This window comes from Carcharhinus amblyrhynchos, chromosome 34, assembly GCF_965287045.1.
Source record: "Carcharhinus amblyrhynchos chromosome 34, sCarAmb.v2.hapA, whole genome shotgun sequence".
Classification (NCBI taxonomy): Eukaryota; Metazoa; Chordata; class Chondrichthyes; order Carcharhiniformes; family Carcharhinidae; genus Carcharhinus; species Carcharhinus amblyrhynchos.
The window spans coordinates 4,251,242-4,270,947 of record NC_137357.1 but is presented as its reverse complement, the minus strand read 5'-3'; the positions used below and the strand labels follow the sequence as shown (position 1 = coordinate 4,270,947).

Genomic DNA, 19,706 nt, shown 5'->3' with positions numbered 1-19,706 from the left:
TCACCAACCGCCAATCCGAATAGCACCCATTGACCCCCACTCTCTGCCTCCTATTTGACAACCAATCCTCTATCCACGCTAACACCCTACCCCCAACTCCATGTCCCCTGACCTTCTGCAATAACCTCTTGTGAGGTACCTTGTCAAACGCCTTCTGAAAATCCAGAAAGACCACATCCACCGGCTCTCCTCTATCCACTGCCCTAGACACATCCTCATAGAACTCCAGTAAATTTGTCAGACACGACTTCCCTTTAATGAAACCGTGTTGCGTCTGCCCTATCAAGCAATTCCCTTCAAGATGCCTCGCAATTTCCTCCTTAATGACGGATTCCAACATTTTACCTACCACAGACGTTAAACTAACCGGCCGATAATTCCCCGCCTTTTGCCTGGCACCAATAAATTGAAATCACTGTTTAAAAAAATCCTGCGCAGGAAACATGACACAAAGACCTTTCTTAAAGGCACAATGTCATCATAGATGCTTCAACCAACCAATCAGCTCCCTCTATTGTTTGAAATGTGGCATTCTTGCATTTGTCCTGATAAGTAGAAGACGAAAAGTTTCAACAGCACCTCCTTTCAGCAAGAATGAATAAAAAGGTGTGTCCAAGGCTGCGTAATGCTCAATCTTGGCCGCCTTTCACTCAATGTCTTTCTCTTCCTGTAGGGTTTTCCTTCGAGCCATCCACCAGTTTGCAGCTGTCCTCAACAAACTATTCCTCGACCAAGCCAATTTTGAGTTACAGGTGAGTGAGTTGGGGTGGGGGGATTTGGATTTCTCCCCTGGAGAAGGGGTGGGGGTGGGGCAGGTGGCATTGTCTCTCAGAGCTCAAAGGCAAAAGCAAGGTTACAAGATTTTGGAGGATCAAATTTCGGTGTGAATTGTAAATGACAGAATCCTTCGGAACATCAACATACAGAGGGATCTGGGCGTACAGGTCCACAGTTCCCTAAAAGTGGCAACACAGATGACCAAGGTGATTAAGAAGGCTTACCTTCATTAGCCAGAGCATTGAGTACAAGAATTGGCAAATCCTGTTGCAGCGATAAAAACCTTGGGTCAGGCCGCATTTGGAGTATTGAGTGCAGTTCTGGTCACCACACTACTAGAAAGACATGGAGGCTTTGAAGAGAGTGCAAAGAAGGTTCACCAGGATGATGCCTGGTCTTGAGGGTGTCAGTTATGAGGAGAGGTTGAATAAACTGGGATTGTTTTCACTGGAAAGACAGAGGCTGAGGGGAGACCTGGCCTATAAAATGGTGAGAGGCGCAGACAGGATGGAGAGTCGGAGGCTTTTTCTCCCAGGGTGGAAGTATCAATTACAAGAGGGCACGGGTTCAAGGTGAGAGAGGGAAAGTTTAAGGGAGATGTGCGGGGGAGTTTTTCCACACAGAGAGTGTTGGGTGCCTGGAATGTGCTGCCAGAGGAGGTGATGGAAGCAGGCACGAGTAACATTTAAGAGGCACCTGGATGGGTACATAAATAGGGAGGGAAGAGAGGGATAAGACTGGGTAAGGGCAGAAGGTTTTTTTCAGTTTAATTAGGGCATCATGGCTTGGAAGGCCGAAGGGCCTTGTTCCTTTGTACCTCACCAAAGGAAAGCGGGGAGGAACTGACAGGATTGTGAATACCGATTGCTGTGCTTGGAGGCAGTGGTGTAGTGCTATTGTCACTGGGTTAGTATTCCCAAGAGCCAGGGTAATGTTCTGGGGACCCCGGGTTCAAATCCCGCCACGGCAGATGGTGAAATTTGAATTCAATAATAAGATATCTGGAAATTGGAATCTACTGAAAACCATGAAACCATTGTCGGAAAAACCCATCTGGTTCCCTTTAGGGAAGGAAATCTGTCGTCCTTACCTGGTCTGGCCTACATGTGACTCCAGAGCCATAGCAATGTGGTTGACTCTCAACTGCCCTTGGGCAACTAGGGATGGGCAATAAATGCTGGGCCCAGCCAGTGATGCCCACGTCCCAGACTGAATAAGAAACTGATGTTGTCAGCATGGAGGTTCGAAGCATTGGCAGAATTATGGTCAGCTGGGTAACTTGTTTGCTCTCTGAGAGCCTGGCACGACCTGTCAACCCCTTAACCAAACCCTCCCAGCCTAAGACACCCAGGCCCACCTCCTTCAGGGTGATTCATGGCCTTGGGGTCCTTCCTTCACCAGTATCCCCAGCAGAGGCCATTGACATCTTCCTGGGGGCTGATGGGAGGGGAAGACTGCCACCCAATCAGGTCCCTCTTTAGTCGGCCGCCCTGCATTGTTTCAGGGTCTCACCGGGACAAACTCTCCCTCTCTGACTGACTGTGCTTTCTCGTTTGCATGCGGCGAACCCTGACCTTCGAACCTCCCAACACATCAGCCAAGGTGGCTCGATGGGCCAATCTCAGCAGCCCACCCCGGTCCCAGCATTATCAGTACTGGGGAAATGGTGCTGTAGGGGGACTATCACTGAGCTAGCAATCCAGAGGGCACAGTCGAAGAGACTGGGTGGTGGGGGGTGGCGGCGGCATATAGTTCAGTGGCAGGTGGAGGCCATTCAGCCAACCGAAGCCATGTTGGCTCATTCCAGAGTGACCCAGTCAAACCTATTCCACTCTCCACCTCCCGCTGGATCCCCTTTATTCCCCTCAAGTCACAGAATCATAGAATCACTATGCTGCAGAAGGAGGCCATTCAGCCCAACAACAATTCCACCTAGCATCTCTCCCTGCAACTCCATTTATTTACCCTACTGATTCCACTGAGACTTAAGGGTAATTTAGCATGGCCAATCCACCTAACCTGCACATCTTTGGACACTGAGGGGCAATTTCAAATGGCCAATCCACCTAACGTGCACATCTTTGGACACTAAGGGGCAATTTAGCATGGCCAATCCACCTAACCCGCACATCGTTGGACACTAAGGGGCAATTTAGCATGGCCAATCCACCTAACCTGCACATCTTTGGACACTAAGGGGCAATTTAGCATGGCCAATCCACCTAACCTGCACATCTTTGGACACTAAGGGACAATTTAGCATGGCCAATCCACCTAACCTGCACATCTTTGGACACTAAGGGGCAATTTAGCATGGCCAATCCACCTAACCTGCACATCTTTGGACACTAAGGGGCAATTTAGCATGGCCAATCCACCTAACCTGCACATCTTTGGACACTAAGGGGCAATTTAGCATGGCCAATCCACCTAACCTGCACATCTTTGGACACTAAGGGGCAATTTAGCATGGCCAATCCACCTAACCTGCACATCTTTGGACACTAAGGGACAATTTAGCATGGCCTATCCAGTTAACTCATACATCTTTGGAGTTCTCCAACCAATTTCGTTTGCAAATTGTTCATCGTCTCCCCTTACCCCTGCCTCGCAGGCAGCAAGATCCAGATTAGTCCCACTCACTGTGTAAAGAAAGGTTCTCCCTCACAATCCGCACACCCCTGGCTTCCTCACTGTATGCCCCTGACCAGCCCCCGAATCCTAGTAACAGGAGCAGCTGAGAACAAAATATCTTTGTCAAGTTTGATTCGATGGGCCGAAGGGCCTATTCTGTGATGTTCAAGTGGATGATATCCTCACCGATGGGATGGTTTTCGGAGTGCTGATTCATTGTGAGGCCTTTGGGGATGGGACATGTTTCAGATGGGACCCTCTCTCCCACTGCCCTGCCCGATCGAGAATTAATGACAATTCCTTCCTGTTCCTTATAGCTTTGGAATAATTACTTCCATTTGGCCATCGCTTTCCTGACACAGGACTCACTGCAGCTGGAGAGCTTCTCAACTGAGAAACGCAACAAAATCATCAGCAAGTAATGTTCACCTCCTAAGCTTTCATCATACAACGTAGAGGCAGCTTTACTCTGTATCTAACCCCCGTGCTGTACCTGCTCTGGGAGTGTTTGATGGGGGACAGTGTAGAGGGAGCTTTACTCTGTATCTAACCCCCGTGCTGTACCTGCCCTGGGAGTGTTTGATGGGGGACAGTGTAGAGGGAGCTTTACTCTGTATCTAACCCTGTGCTGTACCTGTCCTGGGAGTGTTTGATGGGGGACAGTGTAGAGGGAGCTTTACTCTGTATCTAACCCCGTGCTGTACCTGTCCTGGGAGTGTTTGATGGGGACAGTGTAGAGGGAGCTTTACTGTATCTAACCCTGTGCTGTACCTGTCCTGGGAGTGTTTGATGGGAGACAGTGTCGAGGGAGCTTTACTCTGTATCTAACCCCGTGCTGTACCTGTCCTGGGAGTGTTTGATGGGGGACAGTGTAGAGGGAGCTTTACTCTGTATCTAACCCTGTGCTGTACCTGTCCTGGGAGTGTTTGATGGGGACAGTGTAGAGGGAGCTTTACTCTGTATCTAACCCTGTGCTGTACCTGTCCTGGGAGTGTTTGATGGGGAGACAGTGTAGAGGGAGCTTTCCTCTGTATCTAACCCCGTGCTGTACCTGTCCTGGGAGTGTTTGATGGGGAGACAGTGTAGAGGGAGCTTTACTCTGTATCTAACCCTGTGCTGTACCTGTCCTGGGAGTGTTTGATGGGAGACAGTGTAGAGGGAGCTTTACTCTGTATCTAACCCCGTGCTGTACCTGTCCTGGGAGTGTTTGATGGGGGACAGTATAGAGGGAGCTTTACTCTGTATCTAACCCTGTGCTGTACCTGTCCTGGGAGTGATTGATGGGGGACAGTGTAGAGGGAGCTTTACTCTGTATCTAACCCCGTGCTGTACCTGTCCTGGGAGTGTTTGATGAGGAGACAGTGTAGGGGGAGCTTTCCTCTGTACCTAACCCCGTGCTGTACCTGTCCTGGGAGTGTTTGATGGGACACAGTGTAGAGAGAGCTTTACTCTGTACCTAAACTCAATGAAGTATTAATTAATTTAATTAAAATGAATTGCTTTGAGTTTCTCATTTCCTTGTCCATGTTTTGTAGGTACGGGGACATGAGGAAAGAAATAGGATTTAAAATTCGGGACATGTGGTATGTCCTGGGTGAGTATCTTGCTCAACTCTTCGACCTGTGATTCCATCCAAACTATATTCAGCGTCAGAGCAAAGAGAGTGAATTGAGAATTACCCTCACCTGCACTGAATACACACTATGGAGGCCACTCAGCCCCACATGATTCTGCTATCTTGTCATTTTATCATTCCCGCCATTAACGCCTGCCGCACTCTGTGTGATGTAGGTACTGTGGTGCCTCTGCAGTTCAAGAACTGGCGTCCATTACCCCACAGTGCTGTTAGGGAGGGATATTCAGGATTGTTATTGGACATCAGTCAGTCCGTGTGGTGTAGGTACACCCACAGTGCTGTTAGGGAGGGAGTTCCAGGATTGTTATTGGACATCAGTCAGTCCGTGTGGTGTAGGTACACCCACAGTGCTGTTAGGGAGGGAGTTCCAGGATTGTTATTGGACATCAGTTAGTCTGTGTGTTGTAGGTACACCCACAGTGCCGTTAGGGAGTGAATTCCAGGATTTTGACCCAGCGACAGTGAAGGATCGGCCGATATATTTCCAAGTCAGAGTGGTGAGTGGCTCGGAGGGGGACTTGCAGGTGGTAGTGTTCCCCATGTGTCTGCTGCCCTTGTCCTTCTAGATGGTAGCGGTTTGGAGGATGCTGCCTAAGGATGTGTTTAAGCTCAGATTTATTTATTATTGTCATAAGACTAACATTAGTACTGAAACAAGATGAGAGTGTATTTAATGAATGGCAGTACTCTTGGCGGCTCAGAGGAACGATGGGATCTTGGGGTAATTATTCACAGTTTAAGTTTATTTATTAGTGTCACAAGTTGGCTTACATTCACACTGTGAAATTCCTCTAGTCACTGCTGTTTGGGTTTCACTGAGGCAGAATTAAGCATCAAACCACCACATCTTTCAGACTGTGGGAGGAAACCGGAGCACCCGGAGGAAACCCACACAGACACGGGGGAGAACGTGCAAACTCCGCACAGACAGTGACCCAAGCTGGGAATCGAACCCGGGTCCCTGGTGCCATCAGGCAGTGGTGCCAACCACTGTGCCACCCTGCTGCACATAACTTGCAGCCCCCTCCATGTAAGAGCCTCACGATCGCCCCATCCCTTGACATCCAGGGCTTGGTGGGGCAGTTGATGTGCTAAATGGTCTCTGTCAGTGGGCCTACAGGGCAGATCAGAGTGCGGAGGGTAACAAATGGTCACGGGGAGGGGAGAGAACGTGAAGACTTTGCACTGAGAGTGACCCGAGGCCAGGAATCGAACCCAGGTCCCTGGCACTGTGAGGCTGCAGTGCTAACCACTGTACCATCACGCTGAGTTGCTGCAGTGCATCTTGTAGATGGGGTGTCGGTGGTGGAGGGAGTGAGTGTGACAGGCTTGGAGGGAGAGGGTGCAAACGTCCTCTTTACTTCAAGGATGGTGGTTGGCGGGGTGCAGAGGGGCGGCAGTGACGGTGGGGAGGGAGTCATAGATTTAAAGCGTTTGGTGTAAGATTGGAGGGGGGTTCGCTGAACGGACCTCTGTGTTTGTGTTGCAGGCCCTCACAAGATCAAGTTCATCCCAGACATGGTGGGCCCAATCCTGCAGATGACCCTGATCCCCCAGCCTGAGTTACGGAGAGCCACCATCCCTATCTTCTTCGACATGATGCAGTGTGAATACAACGTCAACCGCTCCTTCCATCTGGTGAGTGCCTCAGGCTGGCCCTGGGGGGTCGGGGGGTGCAGGAAACCTGATGCCAGAACAGAGAGGAGGACTGACAAGGCCATGAAGCCTGCTCCTCAATCTGGGAAGAGTGCAGCTGATCTTGCTCACCTTCCTCCCTCGAAAACTCGGCCTTGGATATCAAAAAGAACAACACAGCGAAAGAACAGGCCCTTCGGCCCTCCAAAGCCTGTGCCAATCACATTGTCCTATCTAGACTAACCTCCTGAATCCCTCGATTTCCAGTCTGCTCATGTGTCTATCAGATAATTCTTAAATGTCGCAATTGTATCTGCCTCAACCAGCTCTCTTGGCAGTGCATTCTAGGCCCCCCACCACCCTCTGTGTTAAAAAAAACTTCCCCTGCACATCTCCACTGAACCTTTCCCCCCTTGTCTTGAACTTGTGTCCCCTTGTGATTGTCATTTCTGTCCTGGCAAAAAGCTTCCAACTGTTCACCCTATCTACACCCCTTGTAATTTTACAAACTTCTATCAGGTCGCCCCCTCAGCCTCCGTCTTTCCATGGAGAACAATCCCAGTTTATTCAATCTCTCCTCATAGCTAATACCCTCCAGACCAGGCAACATCCTGGTAAACCTTTTCTGAACTCCCTCCAAAACCTCCATGTCCTTCTGGTAGTGTGGGGACCAGAATTGGACACAGTATTCCAAATGTGGCCTAACCACCGTTTTATACAACTCTAACATAATTTGCCAGCTTTTATACTCGATGCCCTGTGCAATGAAGGCAAGCATGCCACATGCTTTCTTCACCACCTTTTCCACCTGTGCTGCCACCTTAAAGGATGTGTGGGCTTGTCCTCCCAGATCTCTCCGTGTCTCTATGCTCCTGATGGTTCTGCTATTTATTTTATAGCTCCCACCTGGATTGGATCGACCAAAATGCATCACCTCACATTCATTCCATCTGCCGTTTGTCCGCCCAATTTTCCAGCCCCCCTATATCCTGCTGTATTCTCTGACAATCTTCATCACTATCCACAACTCCACCAATCTTAGTATCAGCCGCAAACTTGCCAATCAGACCAGCTACATTTTCTTCCAAAAGTCATTTATATATATTACAAACAGCAGAGGTCCCAGCACTGGTCCCCGCGGAACATCACTAGTTATAGACCTCCATTCAGAAAACACCCTTCCATCACTACCCCGTCTCCTATGGCCAAGCCAGGTCTGAATCCATCTCGCTAGTTCACCCCTGATCAGCCTGCCAATATTCAATATTCCACAACCTCCCATAGCTTTCTTGGGGTGGAGGGGAAGGATCCCACAGACGGAGGGTATGGTTCGGGTTCGAAACTCCAGGCCTCTCTATGAAGCCTGTCTGATTCATACATTTTGCCTCTTGAACTTGGCTAGGATAAGCATGAAATATTCCACTTCAAGTCTGATGCTAATGACCCACTGGGGAACAAAGTTTATTTTCGAATATAGTTAATGTAGAAACATAGAACAGTACAGGCCCTTCGGCCCTCGATGTTGTGCCAAGCTATGTCCGAACCCAAGATCAAGCTATCCCACTCCCTATCATTCTGGTGTGCTCCACGTGCCTATCCAATAACCGCTTGAAAGTTCCTAAAGTGTCCAAATCCACTATCACAGCAGGCAGTCTATTCCACACTCCAGCCACTCTCTGAGTGACAAATCTACCTTGGACATCCCTCCTATATCGCCCACCATGAATCTTATAGTTATGCCCCCGAGTAACAGCTACATCCACCCGAGGAAATAGTCTCTGCACATCCACTCTATCCACCCCCCTCATCATCTTATAAAAATCTCCTAAGTCGCCTCTCAACCTCCTCCGCTCCAAAGAGAAAAGCCCCAGCACCATCAACCTTTCCTTGTAAGACCTACCCTCCAAACGAGACAGCATCCTGGTGAATCTCCTCTGCACTCTCTCCAAGTCAAGTAGTTGTCTGGCTTTCCCTCAGAGTGGAAGCAGGTTGACTGGGCGAGATGGGGCCTAATACTGAGCAGACACTATTCTAGTGCTCCAAGTGGGAGGATTGACCATCAGGCATCTCATTAAGGGCATCACTGTGCATCAGTAAGGACCACCTGCTGTATTAACCACGTCTCTCGTTCCAGTTTGAGAACGAACTCATCACCAAACTGGACCAGGAGGTGGAGGGAGGCAGAGGAGATGAACAGTACAAGGTTCTCCTGGAGAGAACGTAAGTGTTGGACCAGATTCCAAGCATTTAAGCAACCATCTTGTCTGTCCAAGGGTCAGTACTGACGGAGTGCAGCACTGAGAGAGGGTCAGTGCTGAGGGAGCGCCGCACTGTCAGAGGGTCAGTGCTGAGGGAGCGCCGCACTGTCAGAGGGTCAGTGCTGAGGGAGCGCCGCACTGTCAGAGGGTCAGTGCTGAGGGAGTGCCGCACTGTCAGAGGGTCAGTGCTGAGGGAGCGCCGCACTGTCAGAGGGTCAGTGCTGAGGGAGCGCCGCCCTGTCAGAGGGTCAGTGCTGAGGGAACGCCGCACTGTCAGAGGGTCAGTGCTGAGGGAGCGCCGCACTGTCAGAGGGTCAGTGCTGAGGGAGTGCCGCACTGTCAGAGGGTCAGTGCTGAGGGAGTGCCGCACTGTCAGAGGGTCAGTGCTGAGGGAGCGCCGCCCTGTCAGAGGGTCAGTGCTGAGGGAGGCCGCCCTGTCAGAGGGTCAGTGCTGAGGGAGCGCCGCCCTGTCAGAGGGTCAGCGCTGAGTGAGTGCCGCCCTGTCAGAGGGTCAGCGCTGAGGGAGCGCCGCCCTGTCAGAGGGTCAGTGCTGAGGGAGTGCCGCACTGTCAGAGGGTCAGTGCTGAGGGAGCGCCGCACTGTCAGAGGGTCAGTGCTGAGGGAGTGCTGCACTGTCAGAGGGTCAGTGCTGAGGGAGCGCCGCCCTGTCAGAGGGTCAGCGCTGAGGGAGCGCCGCCCTGTCAGAGGGTCAGCGCTGAGTGAGTGCCGCAGAGGGTTGGTTAGGATTATATTCACTGGAGTTGAGAAGAGTGAGAGGGGATCTCATAGAAACTTATAAAATTCTAACAGGGTTAGATAGGGTAGATTCAGAAAGAATGTTCCCGATGGTGGGGGGAGTTCAGAACTACGGGGTCATAGTTTGAGGATAAGGGTTAAACCTTTTAGAATTGAGGTGAGGAGAAATTTCTTCACCCAGAGGGTGGTGAATGTGTGGAATTCACTCCCACAGAAAGTAATTGAGGCCAAAACGTTGTGTGATTTCAAGAGGGAATTAGATTGCGCTCTTGGGGGCTAAAGGGATCGTGGGATATCGGGGGGATCAAGATATTGAAATGGACGATCAGGTCATGATCAAAATGAATGCGCGGAACAGGCTGGAAGGGCCGAATGGCCTCCTCATGCTCCAGTTCCTATGTTTGTCCACCTGTCCTTTAGTATTTTGTAGACTTCTATCAGATTGCTTCTCAACCTTCTGAATTTGAGGGCATATAGGCCTAAATTGTCTCATTTCTCCTTTTAACTTAACCCCTGAGGCCCTGACATTGTAAACCCACACTGAACTCCCTTGGAGTGGGAAAGATTACAGCAGGGAAAGAGATGGGGGAAATAAAAAGCTTTGAGCAAGTCGGGGAAATATGCATCGGCACCTCTGACAATGCGGAACCTCCGAGGTATCGCTCGTATCAACCTCGAGAGAATGATGGGCCCTTGGGGAAAGAAAGGGTGCGCGTTGCAAACGTAGTGTTTCACTGCTGATTATTCCCTTCATGGTATCTGTTCCTCAGCCTCCTGGAGCACTGCAAAAAGCACAAATACCTCGCTACCTCGGGAGAAGCCTTCGTCATTTTAGTTTCCAGCCTGCTGGAAAACCTCCTCGATTACAGGACCATTATGCATGATGGAAGCAAGGAGAACCAAATGAGCTGTACCGTCAATGTCCTGGTGAGTGTTTGCGGTGTGGAGGGCTACCGGTGTCCTCTATCCACTGTTTAAGGCTGGTGACCACTCGCCTTCTGCTTTCTATGAAGGCTCATATGAGAATTTAGGAGGCATGCTTAGTAAATTTGCAGATGATACCAAGATTAGTGGCATAGTGGACAGTGAAGAAGGTTATCTAAGATTGCAACAGGATCTTGATCAAATGGGCCAGTGGGCTGATGAATGGCAGATGGCGTTTAATTTAGATATGTGCGAGGTGATGCATTTTGATAGATTGAACCAGGGCAGGACTTACTCAGTTAGTGGTGGGGCGTTGGGAAGAGTTATAGAACAAAGAGATTGAGGGGTACAGGTTCATGGCTCCTTGAAAGTGAAGTCACAGGTGGACAGAGTGGTGAAGAAGGCATTCAGCATATTTGGTTTCATTGGTCAGAACATTGAATACAGGAGTTGGGATGTATTTTTGAAGTTGTACAAGACATTGGTGAAGCCACGCCTAGAATGCTGTATGCCGTTCTGGTCACCCTATTATAGAAAGGATATTATTAAAAGTGTGCAGAAAAGATTTACAAGGATGCCACCAGGACTTGATGGTTTGAGTTATAAGGAGAGGCTGGATTGACTGGGACTATTTTCTCTGGAGTGTAGGAGGCTGAGGGGTGACCTTACAAGAGATCTATAAAATAATGAGGGGTACAGATCAGCTTGATAGTCAATATCTTTTCCCAAAGGTAGGGGAATCTAAAACTAGAGGGCATAGGTTTAAGGTGAGAGGGAAGAGATACAAAAGGGTGCAGAGAGGCAATTTTTTCACACAGAGGGTGGTGAGTGTCTGGAATGAGCTGCCAGAGGTTGTAGTAGAGGCAGGTACAATTTTGTCTTCTAAAAAGCGTTCAGACAGTTTTATGAGTAAAATGGGCACAGTAAGAAGTCTCACAACATCAGTCCAGCAGGTTTATTTGGTGTCATGAGCTTTCGGAGCACGGCATCACTCACCTGATGAAGGAGCAGTGCGCCAAAAGCTCGTGATTCCAAATAAACCTGTCCGACGTTAAGCTGGTGTTGTGAGATCTCTTACTGTGCCCAGCACAGTCCAATGCTGGCATCTCCACATCATGGATAAGATAAGATATGGGCCAAATTTGGGCGATTGGGGCTGGCTTAGTGGTTAAAAAAACTGGGCGGCATGGACAAGTTAGGCCGAAGGGCCTGTTTCCATGCTGTAAACCTGTATGGCTGTGTATGGTTTGCTTTAGTTAAAAGGCTTCATATTGAGGTGTCTCTGTCTGTGTAACTAATTAAGCTATGCTTTGAAGCTAAAATGACCACCTTTTAAAACCCAGCTTGGAATTCTGGGTTCAGCTTATGAATTGGCTACATTCCTTGAAAATGCAGTGTAAGGCAAACAGGCTTTCTTGCAAGGTAAACAGCAGGGTTTCATGGTAACAACTGCCAGTCGTTTATGTTGGTTGAAAACTGTTTGTACCCAACTCTTTCATAACACAGATAAGTATTTAGTTGTATGTTTAGTTAGTTTGATCCAGGCAATCTACCTTATCTATATCCCTCATTATTTTATAACCTCTGTAAGATCACTCCTCAGCCTCCTACGCTCCAGAGGAAAAAGTCCCAGTCTATCCAACTTCTCCTTATAACTGAAACCACCGATTCTGGGGATGACGGGACTGATGTGTGAGGAGAGATTGGCTAGGTTAGGATTGTTTTCACTGGAGTTTAGATGAATAAGGGGTGGAATCACACAGAGACTTATAAAATTGTAACAGGGCTAGACAGGGTAGATGCAGGGAGGGTGTTCCCAATGGTGGGGGAAATCCAGAACCAGGGGGTCACAGTCTGAGGATTCGGGGTAGACCATTTAGGACGGAGATGAGGAGACATTTCTTCACCCGGTGAGCCTGTGGAATTCATTCCCACAGGAAGTAGTTGATGCCAAAACATTGAATGTATTCAAGAGGCGGCTGGATATAGCACTTGGGATGAACGGGATCAGAGGTTATGGGGAGAAAGCAGGATGCGGCTATTGAGTTGAACAATCAGCCATGATGGTGATGAACAGTAGAGCAGACTCGAAGGGCCAAATGGCCACCTCCTGCTCCTATCTTCTCTGTTTCCATGATCCAGATTATGTTTTGAGTTCTTTGGACAACATACTATTGGCTTCCAAAAGAGAAAATGCTTACTTGCCTTGACATGCTATTCCTTTCGCTATCAATGCCAACATCCCATTTCTTTCTTATCTGCTGCAGTGGTTCTGTAACTAGACGAGTAATCCCAGGACATTGACGTAACGATTCATTGGACCACAGTTTGAATCCTGCTTTAGGGATGTGGGAATTACAAGAGATAAAGCTGTCACGAAGGGAAAGGGCTCTGGGGAAGGAAATCTGCCATGCTTAACCTTGGCCGGGCCAACATGCACCGACCAACTCCCCTCGAAAGTGGCATGCCTGTTGGACGTGGGGCCTGCACTGTCAGTGGCGTCCATGCCCCTGGGAAAGCAGGAAGCCAAGAGAGATCTGGCAGGCCAGCGCAGGGAAGGGTGCCCGATGGTTGGAGTTAGCCAAGGCCTCCCACTCCAACTCGAAAGACGGGAGAAAAATGGAGGGGGGGTGGGGGTGGGGGGGGGGGGTGTGGGGGTGGGGGGGGGTGGTGGGGGGGGTGTGGGGTGGGGGGGGGGTGGGGGGGGGTGGGGTGGGGGGGGTGGGGTGGGGGGGGTGTGGGGTGGGGGGGGGGTGGGGTGGGGGGGGGGTGGGGTGGGGGGGGGGGGTGGGGTGGGGGGGGGGTGGGGTGGGGGGGGGGGTGGGGTGGGGGGGGGGGTGGGGTGGGGGGGGAGGTGTGGGGGGTGGGGTGGGGGGGTCAAAGGTTAAACCGTGGCCAAGAAGAAATAAAGAGAAGATTCAGCAGCCCCCACTCCTGGTTGGAGAGCCAACGGAGAGATCTGGAGCTAACAAATATCCTTTCCGTTTCCACCACAGGCTTTCTATAAGGAGAAGAAACGAGAGGACATCTATATCAGGTGAGTAGACGCCATGGAAGGCCACGCCCTTGTGGACGCCTCTCTCAGGTTGAGATGAGGCCTCAAAAATCATTAAAGCAGCAGGAATCCCTCAACTTCGATAACGGATCGGAGAATCCTTACAGTGCAGGAGGCCATTCGGCCCTTTGAGTCGACACCAACCACAACCCTATCCCCATAACTCCACGTATTTACCCTGCTAATCCCCCCAACATGTTATTCAATTTAGCATGGCCAATCCCTCAAACCTGCTCATCTTTGGAGTGTGGGAGGAAACTAGAGCACCTGGAGGAAACCCATGCAGACATGGGGAGAATGTGCAAACTCCACATAGACAGTGACCCAAGCCTGGAATCGAACCCAGGTCCCTGGTGCAGTGAAGCAGCAGTGCTAACCGCTGTGCTGCCCGAATAATATGTCTAATTGAGGTATATAAGATGCTGAAAGGGATTGGCAGGTTAGAATTGGAGGGGGTGTTTCCTCTTGTTGGACCTTCTAGAAAGAGAGGGCAGAGTTTGAGGCAAAGGAGACAAGGGAGGACACACTTAAAACAGAAATGAGGTTTAACCCAGTTATAGACTTTCAGACCCAGTAACGAAATGATTAATCAATTGACCAGGAATGGGGAGAGTCTATTATTACTGACATAGCATTGGGTGACACCATGGTTGGTACTGCTGCCTCACAGCGCCATGGACCTGGGTTTGATTCCCGGCGTGCGTCACTGTCTGTGCTGAGTCTGCACACTCTCTACCCCTGAGTAACTGTGAAGGCTCAATTGTGGGGTATATTCTAGACTGGGAACCATTGGTGTTCGGATACCGAGGAATATGGAGGGGATGGAATTGATGGAGCTCAGCCATAATGATAAATGATGGAGTTTCCACCCCCCCCCCACTTAAATATTTGGCAAGAATGTCCCGAGAATGTTTTTGATTTTAGTGTGGATGTGGGTTTGAGGGGGAGTTCAGAGGGATACCGAGTGATCGACTGCTCTGTAACCTGGCCTTGGGTTATCTGATAGCAACGGGCGATGGAAGGGAGGGTTGGCGCTCTTAACCGTCTGCCCTTGTCGATGCCAGGTACCTCTACAAGCTGCGAGATCTACATTGCGACTGTGAAAATTACACCGAGGCTGCCTACACCCTACTCCTGCACGCTGAGCTACTCCAGGTAAGAGGCACGTTTAACTGTGCTTTCTGAAACTATCAGTGATGCATCTCCCTCCCCCCCTCACATAACAGGAATAGCACCAACTGTCATTGTACCCGCTACCCAGGGACGATGGCAAATCTAACCGGGCCGGCGTCACACCCTTCGAAAGAGTTTCCACCTGCTTCGATGGAACCCTTTCCCCACCTCAGTAGCTGCGCAGGGAGCACAGAACTCCAATCTTGCCAGAAAGATACATGCTGCTGAAGCTTTTCACTTCACACTCATCAGATGCAAGAATTATCAAATTTTCCGAGGGTGTTACAAGAGATGCTCTAAGCACCGATCCTCACATTCAGTGGTATTATCATCACTGAATTCCTCCCCCACACCGGCCCCCACTATCAACTTCATTGAGGTTACCATTGACCAGAAACTGAGCTGGATCCAGCCATATAAATACATTGGCTACCAGGTCAGAGGCTGGGAATCCTGCAGGGAGTAACTCATCTCCTGACTCCCCAAAGCCTGTCCCCCATCTACAAGGCACAAGTCAGGAGTGTGATGGAATACTCCCCACTTGCCTGGATGGGGGCAGCTCCAACAACACTCAAGAAGCTCGACACCATCCAGGACAAAGCAGCCCCGGTTGATTGGCACCCCATCCACAAACATTCACTCCCTCCACCACCGACACTCAGTAGCAGCAGTGTGTACCATCTACAAGATGCACTGCAGCAACTCATCCTTAGACAGCACCTTCCAAACCCATGACCTCTACTATCTAGAAGGACAAGGGCAGCAGATACATGGGGAACACCACCACCTGCAAGTCCCCCTCCGAGCCACTCACCGTCCTGACTTGGAAATATATCGGCCGTTCCTTCACTGTCGTTGGGTCAAAATCCTGGAATTCCTTCCCAAATGGCATTGTGGGTCAACCCACAGCAGCGGTTCAAGATGGCGGCTCAGCACCACCTTCTCAAGGGGCAACTCGGAATGGGCAATAAATGCTGACCCAGCCAGCGATGCCCATGTCCCACGAATGAATAAAACAAACAATTTAAGCTACCTGGGAAAAGGCTGCTGATTGGTTGACAAATCCTGACTGTGGTTGAGGCGTTGCCATGGAAATGTATCAGGGTACTATTGACCTCCTGCATGCTCCCCCCCACGCTAAAATGCCACCCGGCATTTTTTCTCATTCAAAATATGGACATGTACCTCTTACTTGGACAGGATAGAGTACATGTGGCCACGTATGTATGTGAAACACATTGCGAGGCCCAACTGACCATCTTAAATTAGTCTCCCGTGTCATTCTTGGCACACTCAGGATTATTCAGCAAGTCATGCAGTCACAGAGGTTTACAGCATGGAAACAGGCCCTTCGGCCCAAATTGTCCATGCCACCTATTTTTTTAAACCCCTAACCTTGTCCCAATTGCCCTTATTTGGCCCATGTCCCTCTCTACCCATCTTACCCATGTAACTGTCTGAATGCTTTTTAAAAGACAAAATTGTACCCCCATCTATTACTGCCTCTGGCAGCTTGTTCCAGACACTCACCACCCTCTGTGTGAAAACACTGCCTCTCTGGGCCCTTCTGTATCTCTCGCCTCTCACCTTAAACCTATGGCCTGTAGTTTTCGACTCCCCTACCTTTGGGAAAAGATATTGACTATCGAGCTGATCTATGCCCCTCATTATTTTATAGACCTCTATAAGATCACCCCTCAGCCCCCTACACTCCAGGAAAAAAAAGTCCCAGTCTATCCAGCCTTTCCTTTGACTCAAACCATCAAGTCCTGGTAGCATCCTAGTAAATCTTTTCTACACTCTTTCTCGTTTAATAATATCCTTAGTATAATAGGGTGACTGGAACTTAGGAATAGAAGCCCTACTGTACACAAACAGGCCATTCGGCCCATTGAGTTCACACCGACCACAATCCCACCCAGGCCCTACCCTCATATCCCTACGTATTTTACTTGCTAACCCCTCTAATCTACACAGTATTCCGCGTGTAGCCTTACCAATGACTTGTACAATGTGTGTCTAACCTTTGGAATATCTCACCACTAGGCATTAGGGCCAACTTTCCCACCTTGCCAAGCCTGGCGCAGACTGTGCCAAACCCAGAAAATAGTGCGCGGGCTTAAAAATCCATTTCATGCCCAACAACCTCCTTAACCAGAACGTTGTGGGAGGGAACCGGAACACTCGGAAGAAACCCACGCTGACGCGCTGGGGGGCTGGGCGGGGGGAAGGTGCAGACTCCACACAGACAGCAACCCAAGCCAGGAATGGAACCCAGGTCCCTGGCACTGTAAGGCAGCGTTGCTAACACCGTGCCACCCATTCAACCCAGCAATGATTCTTGATTGTCTCTGTGTGTTCTCTCCTGTTGCTACGTTGCAAGTGGTCAGACCAGCCCTGTGCACCACACCTCATGAACAGAAGCGATTACCAAGCCCTGACCAACCGGGAACTAAAAGAGAGGCTTTACCAAGAAATTATCCATTACTGCGACAAGGGCAAGGTTAGTATGCCACGCACAAGCACGCGCCAACCCCCAGTGCGTCCCAATGCGGTTCCCCATCACTCAAACCACCGCCACATCCTCCTCTTCTCTCAGGGTTTGGAACCGATTGCCTTCATCTCAGCAGGGGGCCATTCAGCTCTTTGGATCTGTGCTAGCACCATGCAAGAGCCACCTACTTCCTCTCCCACTCCACTTGCCCCAACGCCCTGCTTCAGATCCAAACAAGACATTGGATTGAATGTGCCTCCAATTCTCTCTGGGGCAACGCCCTTACCACTCTCCTCATGTCTCCATTCCTACAAATCATGATTGCCTCGCGGTATTATCACTGGACCATTAATCCAGAAACTCAGCTAATGTGCTGGGGGACCTGGGTTCAAATCCCGCCACGGCGGATGGTGGAATTTGAAATTAAGAATCTACAGATGACCATGAAACCATTGTGGATTGTTGGAAAAACCCATCTGGTTCCCTTTAGGGAAGGAAATCTGCCGTCCTTACCCCAGTCTGGCCTACATGTGACTCCAGAGCCACAGCAATGTGGTTAACTCTCAATTGCCTTCCATGGACAATAAATGCTGGCCACCCATGTCCCAGGAATTTTTGAAAAATCCATGGGTTTTTCCAACAATCGACAATTGTTTCAAGGTCATCAGTAGATTCTTAATTCCAGATTTTTTTTTATTGAATTCAAATTCGACCATCTGCCAAGGCGGGATTCGAACCCAGGTCCCCAGAGCTGAGTTTCTGGATTAATAGTCCAGCAGTAATACAACTAGACCATCGCCTCCCCCATGCTAAATTGACTCTTCGTGTCAGGGGGATTAGCAGGGTAAATACATGGTTGGTGCAGGCCCAATGGGCCGAATGGCCTCTTCTGCACTGTAGGGATTCTCTGATTCTAGCCCCCCTCTCATTTTTGTAAACTCCACCGATTCTCGGCCTAAGCTGCCCGATCTCTCTTCAAAAGACAATTCTGGAATCAATCTAGTCAATCTTCTCTGAACCTCGAGCGTATGTATGTCCTTCCTCAAGTAAGGGGACCAGAATTGTGCATTGTATTCGAGATGTGTCTTACCCACGCTCTCGCTGGTTGCAACAGTATTTGTACAAAGCCTAACCTCTGTTCCTCCATCCCACTGTGACACGCGCAAACTACCCCCACCTCCGCCCTCCTCAATTTACAATTGCCCTTCTGAGACTCTCACCCAGACTCAGATGTTGCTCTCTTGATCACAGATGTGGGAAAACGCCATCAAACTGTGCAAAGAGTTGGCAGCCATGTACGAGAAAGAGATATTCGAGTACGAGGAGTTGAGCCTTCTCTTGGTAAGATGTACCAACGTGTGACATTGACTCCACGTTTCTGTGTCTCCCTCCGCTCTCCCAACGCTGATCTTTCTGCATTCCCTGTTACAGAAACAGCAAGCCAAATTCTACGAGAAGATTATGAAGGCCATGAGGCCTTTGCCAGAGTATTTTGCAGTTGGATATTATGGTCAGGGATTCCCCTCCTTTCTGCGGGTAAGTAACACTGCCGCCACATTAATCTACACTGCTCCCCCATCAATCATTCCCAGGACAGGTACAGCACGGGGTTAGATACAGAGTAAAGCTCCCTCTACACTGTCCCCCCATCAAACACTCCCAGGACAGGTACAGCATGGGGTTAGATACAGAGTAAAGCTCCCTCTACACTGTCCCCATCAAACACTCCCAGGACAGATACAGCACGGGGTTAGATACAGAGTAAAGCTCCCTCTACACTGTCCCCCATCAAACACTCCCAGGACAGATACAGCACGGGGTTAGATACAGAGTAAAGCTCCCTCTACACTGTCCCCCATCAAACACTCCCAGGACAGGTACAGCACGGGGTTAGATACAGAGTAAAGCTCCCTCTACACTGTCGCCATCAAACACTCCCAGGACAGATACAGCACGGGGTTAGATACAGAGTAAAGCTCCCTCTACACTGTCCCCCATCAAACACTCCCAGGACAGGTACAGCACGGGGTTAGATACAGAGTAAAGCTCCCTCTACACTGTCCCCCACCTAACACTCCCAGGACAGGTACAGCAGGGGATTAGATAGAGAGTAAAGCTCCCTCTACACTGTCCCCATCAAACACTCCCAGGACAGGTACAGCACGGGGTTAGATACAGAGTAAAGCTCCCTCTACACTGTCCCCCATCAAACACTCCCAGGACAGGTACAGCACGGGGTTAGATACAGAGTAAAGCTCCCTCCACACTGTCCCCCCATCAAACACTCCCTGGACAGATACAGCACGGGGTTAGATACAGAGTAAAGCTCCCTCTACACTGCTCCCCCATCAAACACTCCCAGGA

At 49.9% G+C, this 19,706-nt stretch overlaps 1 protein-coding gene across 4 annotated transcripts in view; it reads left to right on the top strand.

The window, feature by feature from the left end:
* Nucleotides 1–19,706, top strand: part of dock5 (dedicator of cytokinesis 5) — a 150,382-nt gene that overhangs the window by 111,076 nt on the left and 19,600 nt on the right. For all 4 annotated transcript variants that reach the window (XR_013889829.1, XM_080217153.1, XM_080217152.1 and 1 more), the window contains 11 exons: nucleotides 674–752; nucleotides 3,729–3,829; nucleotides 4,947–5,005; nucleotides 6,537–6,685; nucleotides 8,817–8,902; nucleotides 10,467–10,623; nucleotides 13,617–13,657; nucleotides 14,740–14,830; nucleotides 17,232–17,351; nucleotides 18,594–18,683; nucleotides 18,774–18,878. Coding sequence is in view for 3 of the 4 variants with exons in the window: in XM_080217153.1 (XP_080073279.1) it covers nucleotides 674–752; nucleotides 3,729–3,829; nucleotides 4,947–5,005; nucleotides 6,537–6,685; nucleotides 8,817–8,902; nucleotides 10,467–10,623; nucleotides 13,617–13,657; nucleotides 14,740–14,830; nucleotides 17,232–17,351; nucleotides 18,594–18,683; nucleotides 18,774–18,878 (1,078 nt within the window). In the remaining variant the exon portion in view is untranslated. The remainder of the gene's footprint in view (nucleotides 1–673; nucleotides 753–3,728; nucleotides 3,830–4,946; nucleotides 5,006–6,536; nucleotides 6,686–8,816; nucleotides 8,903–10,466; nucleotides 10,624–13,616; nucleotides 13,658–14,739; nucleotides 14,831–17,231; nucleotides 17,352–18,593; nucleotides 18,684–18,773; nucleotides 18,879–19,706) is intronic.